Source organism: Dermacentor albipictus, chromosome 5, assembly GCF_038994185.2.
Source record: "Dermacentor albipictus isolate Rhodes 1998 colony chromosome 5, USDA_Dalb.pri_finalv2, whole genome shotgun sequence".
Taxonomy (NCBI): domain Eukaryota; kingdom Metazoa; phylum Arthropoda; class Arachnida; order Ixodida; family Ixodidae; genus Dermacentor; species Dermacentor albipictus.
This window is the reverse complement of record NC_091825.1, coordinates 163177845-163191129: the sequence shown is the minus strand read 5'-3', so window position 1 is coordinate 163191129 and position 13285 is coordinate 163177845. Positions and strand designations below refer to the sequence as shown.

At 52.0% G+C, this 13285-nt stretch overlaps 1 protein-coding gene across 2 annotated transcripts in view; it reads left to right on the top strand.

Moving 5' to 3' along the window:
• The window catches only part of LOC135904011 (uncharacterized), a 43621-nt gene that overhangs the window by 28648 nt on the left and 1688 nt on the right, over positions 1-13285 (top strand). The window contains exons 2-3 of one of the 2 annotated variants that reach the window (XM_065434547.2): positions 6933-7284; positions 10681-13285. The exon at positions 10681-13285 is cut by the window's right edge and continues 1688 nt beyond it. In XM_065434547.2, the coding sequence (XP_065290619.2) occupies positions 6933-7284; positions 10681-12341 (2013 nt within the window). In that variant the 3' untranslated portion in view covers positions 12342-13285. The remainder of the gene's footprint in view (positions 1-6932; positions 7285-10680) is intronic. The other variant, XM_065434548.2, reaches the window with a different exon arrangement.

Genomic DNA, 13285 nt, shown 5'->3' with positions numbered 1-13285 from the left:
GTATTAGAGTCGTCGGACGATGATCCCACCGCTGTTACCAGTGGTAAGAGTTGTCGGACGATCTCGCCGCTGCCACCATTTGTAAGGGTTGAAGGTCGTAGTGAGGAACTTGGGAGGAACTAGGTGAACAGGGTTTATTTGCAGTATTTACCTTTTAAACATGGGATACATTTACACAGTCTAGCGTGACTCCCAAATGGAGCACGCAAGACGACGCATACAGCAAACGAGCACACAGCTCACGAGTACATTGACGAGCACAGAGCACGACGACGAGCACTCTCTAGCCGCCGACAACAGCTGGTTTTATCGACTTCGTGTTCCCTAGATCCCTAGGTGAGACAAAGCGTTTGACGTCATCGTAAACCAGCCACCTCTCCGCGGGACATTTTACACACACACACACACGCACACACAGGTTTCAGTGCCCCCTCCGCGGGCAGACGACCTTTGCAGCGCAGTCGTCGTGGTGTCCATTGTCCTGCGTCCCCGTAGCCAGGTGGTCACGCCCGACCCCAGCCGGCGCCTCTAAATTCCAGAGCGGACCTCACACAGTGGCCTCCGCCGCGGTCCATTGTCTGGGGTCTCGAAAAGCGCATGGTTGGTTAGCGCTGTCCTCGCTGATTCTCTGAAGGGCTCCCCCGCCGCGGGTGGATCGAAACACGTGCAGCGGGCTGAAATAACTTGCACGTTGCCACCTCGGCAGGCCATTCCTAACAAGGGTGACAAGGGTTGGGCCAATTTTGAAGTCAGAGAAGCGCAGAGCAAAATTAGTTTTGAAAAAAGGTTCAGGAACATAGACGAAAATAAGTGGGTACTTAAGTGCACAAATAGCTCTACCTCATTACCGTGGACACAGAATGGAGGAAGAGGTCAAGGAAATTGGCAACCAAGTACAGAGAGAGAGGGGAGGATATAAGGAAAGCAGGGATGTTAACGATTCAAGAGTCCGATTCACTGCCCTGCGCTGGGGGAAGGGAGAAGCGGAAGATAAAGAGGAGAGAGAGAGAGAGTATGGAGACGTACACGGACAGTATTAGAGTCAAAGCCGCTCGTACAAACCAGACGTTTTTAGAAATCACAAAAGTGCCTTCACTGCCTTCTAAGCCAATGATCGATGGGGACGGTGTTTTAGTGCTGTCTGTTCACTCAAACGACCATCATATGTTTCCTGAATGTGTGGGACATAGATTGTCTTTGGGCTTCTTATTGAGGACAGGGTAATTGAAAGTGTAAATAGACAACCAGAAATCCAACCAGGAAGCGCTGTGATTGGAAGCGTATGGAAGTATCCACTGTTCAGCAGTGGAAATAAACCATATGTTTAGAGTATACTTGTGGTAAAAAAAAAAAAAGCAAGGAGGAAATTGATAGGACCGGATCCGTTACAGGCGTATGTAATTGTATAAGGTATATGTAGAAGTTCTAAGGAAACGAGGAAAGATTAAGGAGAGAGAGGCAAAATGCTAGACTGATGGGCATGTGTATAGACTACCCGATTAGCTCAAGCATGACTACTTGTCAGCACCCCATTTCGAAGGGAATGCCAATAAACCATCATCATGAACGTCGGCAGCGAGATAGGACGCTTTCAAAACGGGTTCTATCATGTGGCGTGATGTACAGGTGCCACAACGGCAGCATTGTTGGCGCTGCTATAATGCATCACTGTTTTCCGTTTTCATGGCAGTTTAAACCGAATAGGTGATTGCGCGCTCTGAAAAAAAAAGTCAGGCGGACGCAACTGTTCTTTCTTTCTTTCCACGGGAAAGGGGGGGGGGGGGACTCGAAAATAAGAAAGATGGTGGTAAGTATAAACACTGGCAAACCCACACACAGCGCTGCGCTGTGCACTAAAACTGTCGCCGAAGACATTACAAGACCTGCAGTGCATCGCAAATCAAGAGCCACAAAACGGCGGAATCTCACAGCATAAGCAGCGGAGGGGGTGACAGCTTCTTTCTTGAAATTAACGCGTTAGTGGCGCGAAGTGATCAATATTCGGAAACCTCGCAATCGCCCATTCCCTGCAAACGCGCAGCGACCGTTTCTATAACCCGCGCTGGTAGCTCTGTGGGCTAAGCCACAGCCATTTTTATGCGAAGCATATTACTAGAGCTCAACCCAGCTCCTCAGGCGCGGCGGTGTCGCCTTCAATACCACGTGATACCGTGACGTCACGACAGAGGAGAAACGGGGCTCCAACTCGCGCCGTCGCTCGCGGCGTCGCCTTCAAGGCTGACCACGTGACACCGTGACGTCACGACAGAGGAGAAACGGGGCTCCAACTCACGAGGTGAGATGCCTCCTGGAGACAGAGCTGCTCGTTGGAATGAGAAGCGAAGGTTGCGGCGTGGTACAGAGACTGTTTCTAGGTGGCTTTGCGACGGCGCAGCGACTACGCGCCCCGCATCGGACGCGGTGAGCGTCGAGCAACGCAGCGTTCGGCGCGACAACGAAATGTGCGCCTGAGCAAGCGCCGCACGCCTGAGCCGACGCCGACGACACCGGCTTTTCTGCGACACGAGCTCCTTAACGCTGTCGCGTTAAAATAAAGGCTAGTATGCTTCGCATCCTGGGCTTAACCTTAGCTAAGCCACAGCCAGTTTTTTCTTTTTGTACTGTCTGCGCTGAAATATAGCACTGATTTACGCATTACTCGACGTTCCGAAATCCATCTCTTCCTTTTGATCTCAACAACCAGGATACAGTCGTACCTCGTTATAACGAAGTCCCATCGGACACAGAAAAAAACCTACGTTATATACAATTTTTATCGTAAGTATACACGCAAGTATATTAGGAAGGTAATCGCGATCCGATATATGCGAACGAAACGCAGGCAGTGTGCCTCTGACGGAACAGCGAGCAGTCTCCTGCGGATTATGTATGACCCATCGACAACTTGCAGTGCCCATACGCGGCACGGAAAGAACAATACATTACATACACGCCCCGCCGTGAATACGCAACCGTGCGAACGGTGTTATCGGTCCGGTCGGCACGTAGTGATGCCGACTGCGCTTCAATCAAGGCACTGTGCAAGCCAAGCCGCTGGCCAGAAGATGCACGCCACCGACAGATTTTGGGACACAGACGGGCCCGCGCGTTGATCCGTACTACGCAACTACAGCGGTCAGTCTAGCCCGTGCGTGTAATCTCCTGCACGATCGCCGATGAAGACTACGACTGCGAACACACTGGCGGCGAGCTTCCCGCCACGGCTTGTCCACTCCGTCGGCTTAATTGCTCAGGACGCTAGGCCATACGTCCTACGTAACTGAGGCTTCTTCGGGAGACCGCACCCAAAGTTGCGGTTTCGTGCCAGCTGACATGGCGGCAACTTTGTTCATGGCCGCTATGTTTGGCGAATCGCGAGCAAGGTTCATGCCCTAAACACAGCTGTAGGGTCCGGTATACGGTTATTGCCGTTATTAGGGACCTTTAGCGCGTCCGGTATTCGGGCAAGCGCGGGCGGTTTTCCGGTTTAGCGGGGGCGTCAAGGTTAGCGGCCCGATCGGTGGCGCCAGCTGGTGGCGCAAAGCTCAACCACCCAAATACAGAGCTAATTGCTGTATTCTGCTTAGCTGCTGGGGTAAATTTTCGACAGTGGCGTAATCGTGTTCACAATTACGCCGCTGCCAAAAATTTGCACGAGTGGCGAAGCAGGATATGGTGAGTTACTGCAGCTTTAGCTATGCGTTTGTCTGGTTCAGCTCTACAACACCAGGCGGCTTCACCGCTCACGTTTACGCCCCGACCATCCGGTAATCCGCCAAAACAGCTCCCGTTTACCGGAATAGCGTACAAGCTAAAAGTCTCTATTGATCCTTTTCGCGGCGATCCCGTGGGCACTGCCATGTTCGATTACAAAGTGACGTGTCCATTGCTTGCCTCAACTACCTCCGTGTTATCAATGGGTCGCCGGCGCAGCTTAGCAAACCTCTTATTTTTCATACCACCCTATACCCTTCCTATTGCCCCTACTGTGGGGCCACGGTGTATCACTCCACATGGGAATGCCCTAACCCTTCGGGAGTTCCTTCCATACGCAGTCCCAACCCTTTGCTCTTGGGAGTCTGCACTGCTCAGCACAAGCCAGCACGAACAGCAACGGCTGATCCAGCGGGCTCGCGAAGTAGCGCATGGCAATGGCGCGCTGGGCTGAGGGCCCCACTGATCCGAGGAAAATTTCCTACTTGTTTGCCAAATAAAAGTTTATTCTCTCTTCTCTCTGTTTCAGGAGATATGGTAGACGGTGAACGGGTGGACGACACGAAGCTTTTGCCACAGCTGGCAACATGCAAAAGCGCTTTCGGAGCTCGTTAAGCTATATGTTAACCAACGCAAATGGCGCTTGTTCTAAAAGCGGGCCTAAATGTGTATTCTAAGCTATCCAAAACTTTCCGTTCATGAATTGAATCAGGATTGTTGTGTTTTGTTTTTCGTTAGTTAGTTCGCAAATATTTTGAAGCAGCGGCTTGTCACATTTCTGACTCAGTAAATTTCTTCGCTGCGGTCACTATCTCATTATTGTCTGCCTAATCGCTCGCGAGTGTGCTCAGTTCCGATAGATTTGTTCTTGCTGCGCGCAAGGCTGGAAACGCAACTGTTTTGTACGTCGTAATACCTTGTAGCCTCGACCGCTCGTGCGCTATCGGTGTAGTCCGTCATTTATTGCGCGTGTATGGTGCGTATATATTCAAGTGTGCGCCCATTCACTCACTGACAGTTGGCGATAGAGTTGGCGTAAGTTCTCGCGCCAGTTGGGGTAGATGTGTGCTGATACTGTGAGCGAAACTTACTCTGACAGGACACGGTGCTACTCCCTTTCTTGAACGAGCGGTACTCACTCTTGCCGCGTTCCGGGGCCGAAGCACTTTCCTTGAAGGTTAGAGATACAACGCAGGCGGATGAGCACATTTCGGTGTCCTCGAGGAAAGTCGTATATCTCGAAGTGTCAGTAACACATACGGACAGTTGCAGCAGCGATCTGCGAAATTTGCCACCCCGACTCATTCCTTTCTTAAGTATGCCAGTCACTATTTTTGCAACCAACTCCTGCACACGTCTTAAATCCACACGATTCAATCCAGCACGGTTGAAGCACAGTGCGTTAGCGAAAACTCAGTTGCATTTCCGACAACTGTTCCCACAGAAAAGGGGGAAGCGGTAGTGGTTTGGTATTAGTGCGCTGTCGCTGAGGCTACGTGCGGCATGCCGCCGATAGCGCCATCTATTTTCTCTAGAGCAAACTGCTCCGCGAAAAGGCTGAATAAAGCCACTCCCACCAAATGTTATATTTACTTCGTTATACCAAATAATTTGTGATATCTTTGTTCAATAATGGAAGTTCGACTGTATTAGCTGTACCCGTCTGCCTTCTTCACGTGCGCGCCTGTGTCTCTTCGCTTACGCTGTTAACTGACGTTCTCGAAGGACCAGTGGGGCTTCGCAAAAGCAGGTTCATCATCATCATCATCAGCCTGGTTACGCCCACTGCAGGGCGAAGGCCTCTCCCATACTCCTCCAACAACCCCGGTCATGTACTAATTGTGGCCAAGTCGTCCCTGCAAACTTCTTAATCTCATCCGCCCACCTAACTTTCGGCCGCCCCCTGCTACGCTTCCCTTCCCTTGGAATCCAGTCCGTAACCCTTAATGACCATCGGTAATCTTCCCTCCTCATTACATGTCCTGTCCATGCCCCATTTCTTTTTCTTCATTTCAACTAAGATGTCATTAACTCGCGTTTGTTCCCTCACCCAATCGGCTCTTTTCTTATCCCTTAACGTTACGCCCATCATTCTTCTTTCCGTAGCTCGTTGCGTCGTCCTCAATTTAAGTAGAACCCTTTTCGTAAGCCTCCAGGTTTCTGCCCCATAGGTGAGTACTGGTAAGACACAGCTATTATACACTTTTCTCTTGAGGGATAATGGCAACCTGCTGTTCATGATCTGAGAATGCCTGCCAAACGCACCCCAGCCCATTCTTATTCTTCTGATTATTTCCGTCTCATGATCCGGATCCGCCGTCACTACCTGCCCTAAGTAGATGTATTCCCTTACCACTTCCAGTTCCTCGCTGCCTATTGTAAATTGCCGTTCTCTTCCGAGACTGTTAAACACTACTTTAGTTTTCTGCAGATTAATTTTTAGACCCACTCTTCTGCTTTGCCTCTCCAGGTCAGTGAGCATGCATTGCAATTGGTCCCCTGAGTTACTAAGCAAGGCAATATCATCAGCGAATCGCAAGTTACTAAGGTATTCCCCGTTAACCTTTATCCCCAATTCTTCCCAATCCAGGTCTCTGAATACCTCCTGTAAACACGCTGTGAATAGCATTGGAGAGATCGTATCTCCCTGCCTGACGCCTTTCTTTATTGGGATTTTGTTGCTTTCCTTATTGAGGACTACGGTGGCTGTGCAGCTGCTATAGATATCTTTGAGTATTTTTGCATATGGCTCGTCTACACCCTGATTCCGCAATGCCTCCATGACTGCTGAGCAGTGGCGTAGCTAGGTCGTCTGGCACCCGGGGCCCTTAGCTCTTCTGTCACCCCCCCCCCTCCCCGGGTGTAGTCGAGGAAGGCGAGGATATCGACAATTTTCGGGTGTCTTCAGACGTATATGACCCCTCCCTCCCCCCCCCCCTACTGGCCCCGTGCACCCGGGGCCCGGGGCCCCCCGGCCCCCCCTGTTGCTACGCCACTGCTGCTGAGGTTTCGACAGAATCAAACGCTTTCTCGTAATCAATGAAAGCTATATATAAGGGCTGGTTATATTCCGCACATTTCTCTATCACCTGATTGATAGTGTGAATGTGGTCTATTGTTGGGTAGGCTTTAAAAAAAAGCAGGTTATCCCCTGCAAAACGGCGTTCCCTAACCTGAAGTCAAAACCTGCAATAAGCTCACTTTGTGCTTTGGTGCAGTTGGTGTTGGCGCTGATGCTGGGCGCCGCGTCGGCCGGCGATGACAAGGACGACGACAGCTTCTCCATCGGCCTGGGTGTGCTGTCGCCGTCCTACCGGCAAAAGATCGGCCCCGACGGAAACACCAAGGTCGACTTCAACCAGGAGAAGGACGGCTTCTCCTTCTCCGTGAGCAGCGGCGAGCCGAACGCCAAGACTGCGTCGGGCGCCGTGAAGCCTTACTCGCATATCACCTTCAGCCAGCAGTTCCAGGACCCGGCCGCCAAAAAGCACGCCGGGGCCGGAGGCGCCGAGCTGCAGCAAGTTGCCCAGCACCAGCCTGCGCAATTCACAGGACAGCAGGGGCAGTATGGTACGTGGTGCATTTAATGCGACCCCGTGCTGTCAAGTTCTTCCAGGTGACACTTCACACTACGCCAATGCGCGGAGCATACTCACAAAGCGCATCACCGTCGTCGCCTTCTTCACTCTCGTAAAGAAAGTTTGGTTGTCTTAAGCTTTTCCCGAGAAGTAACGTCGCAAGTCTGGTTTGCATACTGCAACTGAATATATACTTCGCAGTGAGAGATCCTTTGCAGTGGCGCCGCTCTAATGAAACCATGAAATAATACTTTATACGTTATGCGATGGGTGTTCAATAAAGAACGATCTGGCCAAGATTGTACTACATGATACTAAGAGTCTGTTATGAGCTAACGTGCTTAGCAATTTGAACGAGGCCGAGGAGGAAAATTGAGGCTTGGTGGGATAAAAAAAATGAGGCACTTTTCTGAAGCCGCCGCTTTTGCAAAGACATCCGTGGGCCACTGAGTGGAGCACGGCGTACACAGAGTACGGCGCGTACAACGCCGTGCGTGTGTATCATGGCCTCCGAGAAATCGCCGCTCGTTTCTTCCCCGCTGAAGTAAACATGTGCATCACAGTGAGCATGATATCGATAACTTTACCCATAATCACTCTACAAAATCAGACGAGCGCAATCCGGACAACTTCCTGAGCTTGGTGTCGAACCGAACCGGAATTCAACCGAAGACTGGAGCTGAACCGTTATTTTCAGCTGCGCTGGAACCGAATCGTGCTGTTATTATTCTGTCACCTTGGGACTGAGTCCGAAGCGAAACTTATTAAATAAGCCGTTCTGAACCGGTTCGACAAGCGGTTCAGAAGACCCTCTTCGTCTGTGCAACGTGCAATCTTATTCGGGTTGCAACGTTACTCTCATGAACTCTTTTATATCTGTGCACGCATGTCTACGTTCGCATGCTGTGCCAAAATCAGGTGGAAGCACAATGTGACACGTACATACAGGGTGTCGCAACTATCATGCACGATGCAAGATTTAAAATATGTGCAAATGCCACGCGGCTGTACAGAACCAAAGTAATGTTGTATGCTGTCGCTTGGAGGTACCCAGATTATTTTCTGCATTCGGCCTAATTGCAAAATTAATCTTAATTAATTATTCAATCAATTCTCAAGTATTATAGTTATATGGAAAAAAATGCAGTGCCCTTCCACTCTGTGAAGATGGATGACCAGCGAAGCTGTGTATGTGGGCCCCCTTAGTGGCGAACTGCACCTCTGCCGCGGGTCGGCCTCTCATAGCACTATCTTCTGGATCGGCTCACGTATGGAGAGTGTTTAACGCCTGCGTCACCGCCGCCGCGGGTCGGCCCGGCATTGCACGATCTTCGGGTTTTTTTTTTTTTTTTTCTACACGCGGACAGGATAATGGGGAAAGTAGCTCTTAACAGCTTCGCTGTAAAAATGTAAATGAGAAAATTGTAGCAACATAAAAACTCCCGATGCATCTTTCTGGTGGTCGATACACGCTACATGAAAGTGTTTTTCCGGGTGTGAAAGAAGCCCGCGAATACACGCAAAATGCCTCGAGCGGCCAGTCGCGAGTCAATTTTGCGTGTGTTCGCGTTCTTCTTTCACGCTCGGTAAAGCACTTTCCCACTACTGCGGCCGCGGCGGCCTCGCGCGTCACCTGCGGTAAGCTCGCAGGCTGGCCGACCAGAGATGACCGATGGCGCTGCTCCCGGGGGTGCACGGTTCGCGTTGAAGCGAGAGGCAGCACGAAGAAGAGTTCGTGCTGGCGTTCTGGCAGCGAATTTCCGCGGTCATCGAGCGAGATGCGTTCACGTTTCCCTGCGCGCGTGTGACACCGCGCTTGTAAAGTTAGTAAGCTAATGTTTACAGCAGCTTATACAGCTGATTAAACTACTAGCCGTAAGGCATACATCTGTCGAATAAGTTGCTATCGCAATCAATGCCTCGTCTTTCGTGCGAAACTGCGACTTTTTTGCACGCAGTTGAGCCGCAAGTAGCGCGAGAATGCGGACGTCGTTTCCAGAACGCTCCAATGACACTGCATGCCCGAGTGACAAGAGCTGTCGCTGTTTGTCCCAGCGAGGTTCTTTTACTGAATTTTCGGCACTTCGAGACTCAAGAGTGATAGTTTGTAGCGTTAGCACACTACTAGCGTTACTAAGGTTAATAATGCTGAAACGCTTTGCTCGGATAACCACTGGGCGGACTTTAATAAAATTTATTACATTTGAGAGAGAAAGTTCAATTATAGTGATTGTTGTAAACGAATTTTTGATTCAGGGCCTGGATATCTTAAAAGGCATTTTCAAAAATTCGAACGTTTGAAAATAGTAGAAGCAAGAAGTTTACAAGTTAGCCGCCGTGGTTGCTTGGTGGCTATGGTGTTGGGCTGCTAAGCACGAGGTCGCGGGGTCGTATCCCAGCCACGGCGGCCGCATTTCGATGGGGGCGAAATGAGAAGACACCCGTGTGCTTAAAATTAGATGCACGTTAAAGAACTCCAGCTGGTCCAAATTATTCCGGAGTCCTCCACTACTGCGTGCCTCATAAACAGATCGTGGTTCTGGCATGTAAAACCCCATAATGTATTACTATTTTAGTTTAGAAGTTCGTAACTCTGTACAAAAAAAGAAGATATCGCAGTTCTGTAAGCTGCATTTGTTAGAGCATCAAAGCGGACAGATCTGATATATCGATTCATATATGACGTCAGTTTGTTGCATTGATTACGTGGGTAGAGCCCGAAGCTCTCGTCGCCTGCAGGACCTTGAATAAAGTTGATTTCCTTCCGCCTTCTTTACATGGGTTTTGGAAACTTCTTACTCACATATCAGTGGTCAATTTAAGAGCTTTGTATAACACATCAATTTTGTCCCTTTTACATTTACTATTAGATGCAATTTACAGAATTGTGATGTCGTTTTTTATAGTTGAGTTCCAAGGTTGCTAACATGATGGTTTCGTTTTCATAAAATTTTCGATATTCAGCAATTTTCAGTAAATAACAGATCGCCTAAACAAATCATTCGTTATCGGCAGTAACTAGACTTTACCTTTTTATTTTAAGTGCAAAAAACTTGATCAAATTTGGTGCAGTCACCGCCGAGAAAAATTATTTCGCCTTTCCGGTGTATTTAGATAGGAACCCCCGAGCTAAAGCTTCCTCTTAAGCTTTCGAGCTTTGGATGTGCCAAGCAACCTCATCCTATGGTCTGGCAGCACCTCCATGCCATCCAAATTATGGCGTCGAAACTTTTTGCTAAAGCTGTGTGCCTGCTCGTATGTAAGCCCGTGTCGTTATACAGATGCAGTGGTGAAATCAGCGCAGCGTGAAAGAAACGGAAAGGAAGGACATGTTGCCGAAGCAGCCTGGTGTGCGCGAGACAGAGATAAGCACGATGTTCTCTTGCAGGTCCAGCGGGTGGCCAGGCTGCTGCGTTCAGCCCTGCCTATAATCCCGGTCAGCCAGACGCCAGACTACAGCAGTTCGTGCCTTCTGCCTTCCCTGCAGGAGCCCAAGCCGGTGGCGCCGGAGCTGCCCAGTACGCCGGCGTTGCACCCCATTACGCCGGTGGAGCGCCACAGTACTCCGGAGGAGCTCCTCAGTACGGTGGTGGAGCTGCCCAGTACGGCGGTGGAGTTGCCGGCGGTGGAGCTGCCCAGTATGGCGGTGGAGCTGCCCAGTATGGCGGTGGAGCTGACCAGTACGCCGGTGGAGCTGCCCAGTACGCCGGTGGAGCTGCCCAGTACGCCGGAGTCGGCGGCCTTGCACAGTATGGAGGTGCGCCCGCTCCGGAAGTTCAGTACGCGGCCGCACCGCAGGTGCCAGGCTACGGAGGCGGCAACTCTCTGGCTGCGTTTGGCAGCTCTGGGTATGGCGCTGCGGCGCCCCAGCAAAGCGGGGCACTGAATACGGACCAGAACGCTGCCCTGGCTGCCGTACAGCAAGTGCTGAACGCTGAACGACAGCGGCAGCACGCCGCTCCCCAGGCCCAGGCATACACGGCGCCGCAGGCCCAGGCGTACGCCGCGCCGCAGGCACAGGCGTACGCTGCGCCGCAGGCCCAGGCGTACGGTGCGCCGCAGGGCGCGCAGGGCTTCGCTCTGCCACAGCACCTTTTCGCAGCGGCACCGCAGCAGTCTTATGCCGCGCCTCAGCAGTATTATGCTGCGCCTCAGCAGTCTTATGCTGCGCCTCAGCAGTCTTATGCCGCGCCTCAGCAGTCTTATGCCGCGCCTCAGCAGTCGTACGAAGCGCAGCAGCAGCAGCAGCCGGCCTACAGCCCCGGCGTTCACGGCAGCGGACAGGCCTTAGCTTTCGCCTATGGCGGCGGAGGAGCCCCTGGCGCCGCCGCCGGCTACGCGGGAGGCTACCAGCCACACGCTGGATACGGCGGCGTGCCCTCGGCCGGCGTCACGGTATCCGGCCCCAAGTATGGGGCACATATCTTCGGTCCTGCTCAAGTCTTTGCCCCTCCTCCCGGTGCCGGTCAGGGTTACGGTGCCGGTGCTAGCGGTGCCGCCTCCGCTCTTCAGGGCGGCTACAACGGTGGCGCGGCGGCAACTGGTTACGGCGGTGGCGCAGCGGCGGGAGGCTACAACGGTGGCGGCAGCGCGGCAGGCGCTCCTCGGGGCGTCGCTCTGCAGACGGGCCCCGGAGGAGTCATCACCGGAGCTGCCCTCCAAGGCTACGGAGGCAGTTCGTCGTCGGGCGGCCTGCAGACTTATGGCGGCGGACCTCTCGCTGGTGCGGCCTACCAAGGCTACGGCGCGGGAGCTGGCGCGGCTCTTCAAGGCTACGCCGCGGGAGCTTCTCAAGGAGTCTCGTACAGCCCCACCGCAGCGGCTTACGGCGGTGCCCAGCTGGCCGGGCAGGGAGCGCCCGGCGTCCACCATGCCTCCGGTTCGACGCTCAGGCTACAGGCGGCTCCGTACGCGGCTGCTCTGACTGCCGCCGGTCAAGGAGCGCGCGCCGGTGGATACGCGGCCGGGGGCCCTGGCGGATACGGCGCCGCTTCGTCCGCCCAGGCATACACGCCTCAGGCTCGGCCCGGCTACAAGGACAAAAAATGAAGCCCGTCATGATAGCGCTTTTTTTTTCTTTTTTTCTCAAGAAAAGCTCTGAGATAACTACAACAGGACGGTTCGAACTGCCGCTCGCTAATGCCGTCATCGGGGCCAAAGCAGCGACTCTGTATTTATTTTGTCCATGTCACGCTGTTTGTAGTTGCGACTGTTCCAATCGTCCCGTCTTTCGCGCAGTGTTGACCGCTTTAAGTTTGTTTTTTTGTTTTCTCGTTTTGGCGAGACCTGTCAGTTGCACAATAGAACACGCGTTAGCTGCTGAAAGCTGGCCGAAGCTGACGCGGATGTGACCCGAAAACTTAGTATTCCCAACAGTATCGAGCTGAATTTTTTTACAAAACCATTCTAGCCCGTCATGAAGGCTCGATTTCGAAACAGCGCCGCGCCGTCGTATTTATCAAGAAACATTCTGCGCATGGAAATTTGTGTACTCATAACATTTTGTTGATTAAGACCGCCTCATCGAGCTGCTTACTCCCCTTCCACCTCTCTCTGGCGCCTATACATTTATCAGAGGCATCTCAGTCGAGTCTTCTACGCGATAGACGAGCTTTCGTGCCCTCCTTGATCACATCGTGCATTCAAACGGCCCTGTAGCGCGAGTCCGTTGTTCACAAACCACGCCATTGCAGTCGTTCCGCAAACTCACTGACGAAGAAAGCGCTGCGCAGCTCCGACCATGATAGACAGTTCCGCTCAAACAGCTTGGCGCTGAAACCAGCATAGAAGTGATGGGAACATTGACGTCGGGCTTTGTCTGGCTATAGGCTTAGTCGAGCCTGTACTTGCGGCTTCTTTCATCGTGCCCTTTAATCTACAATTTGCTGCCAGATCGCACCACAGTGCTAGTTTACGGTATAGTGAAATGCTTAACGTTGAGTAGCAGTTAAACTTATTTCATAACTCTTCGCACATTGACTCTATGATGATTG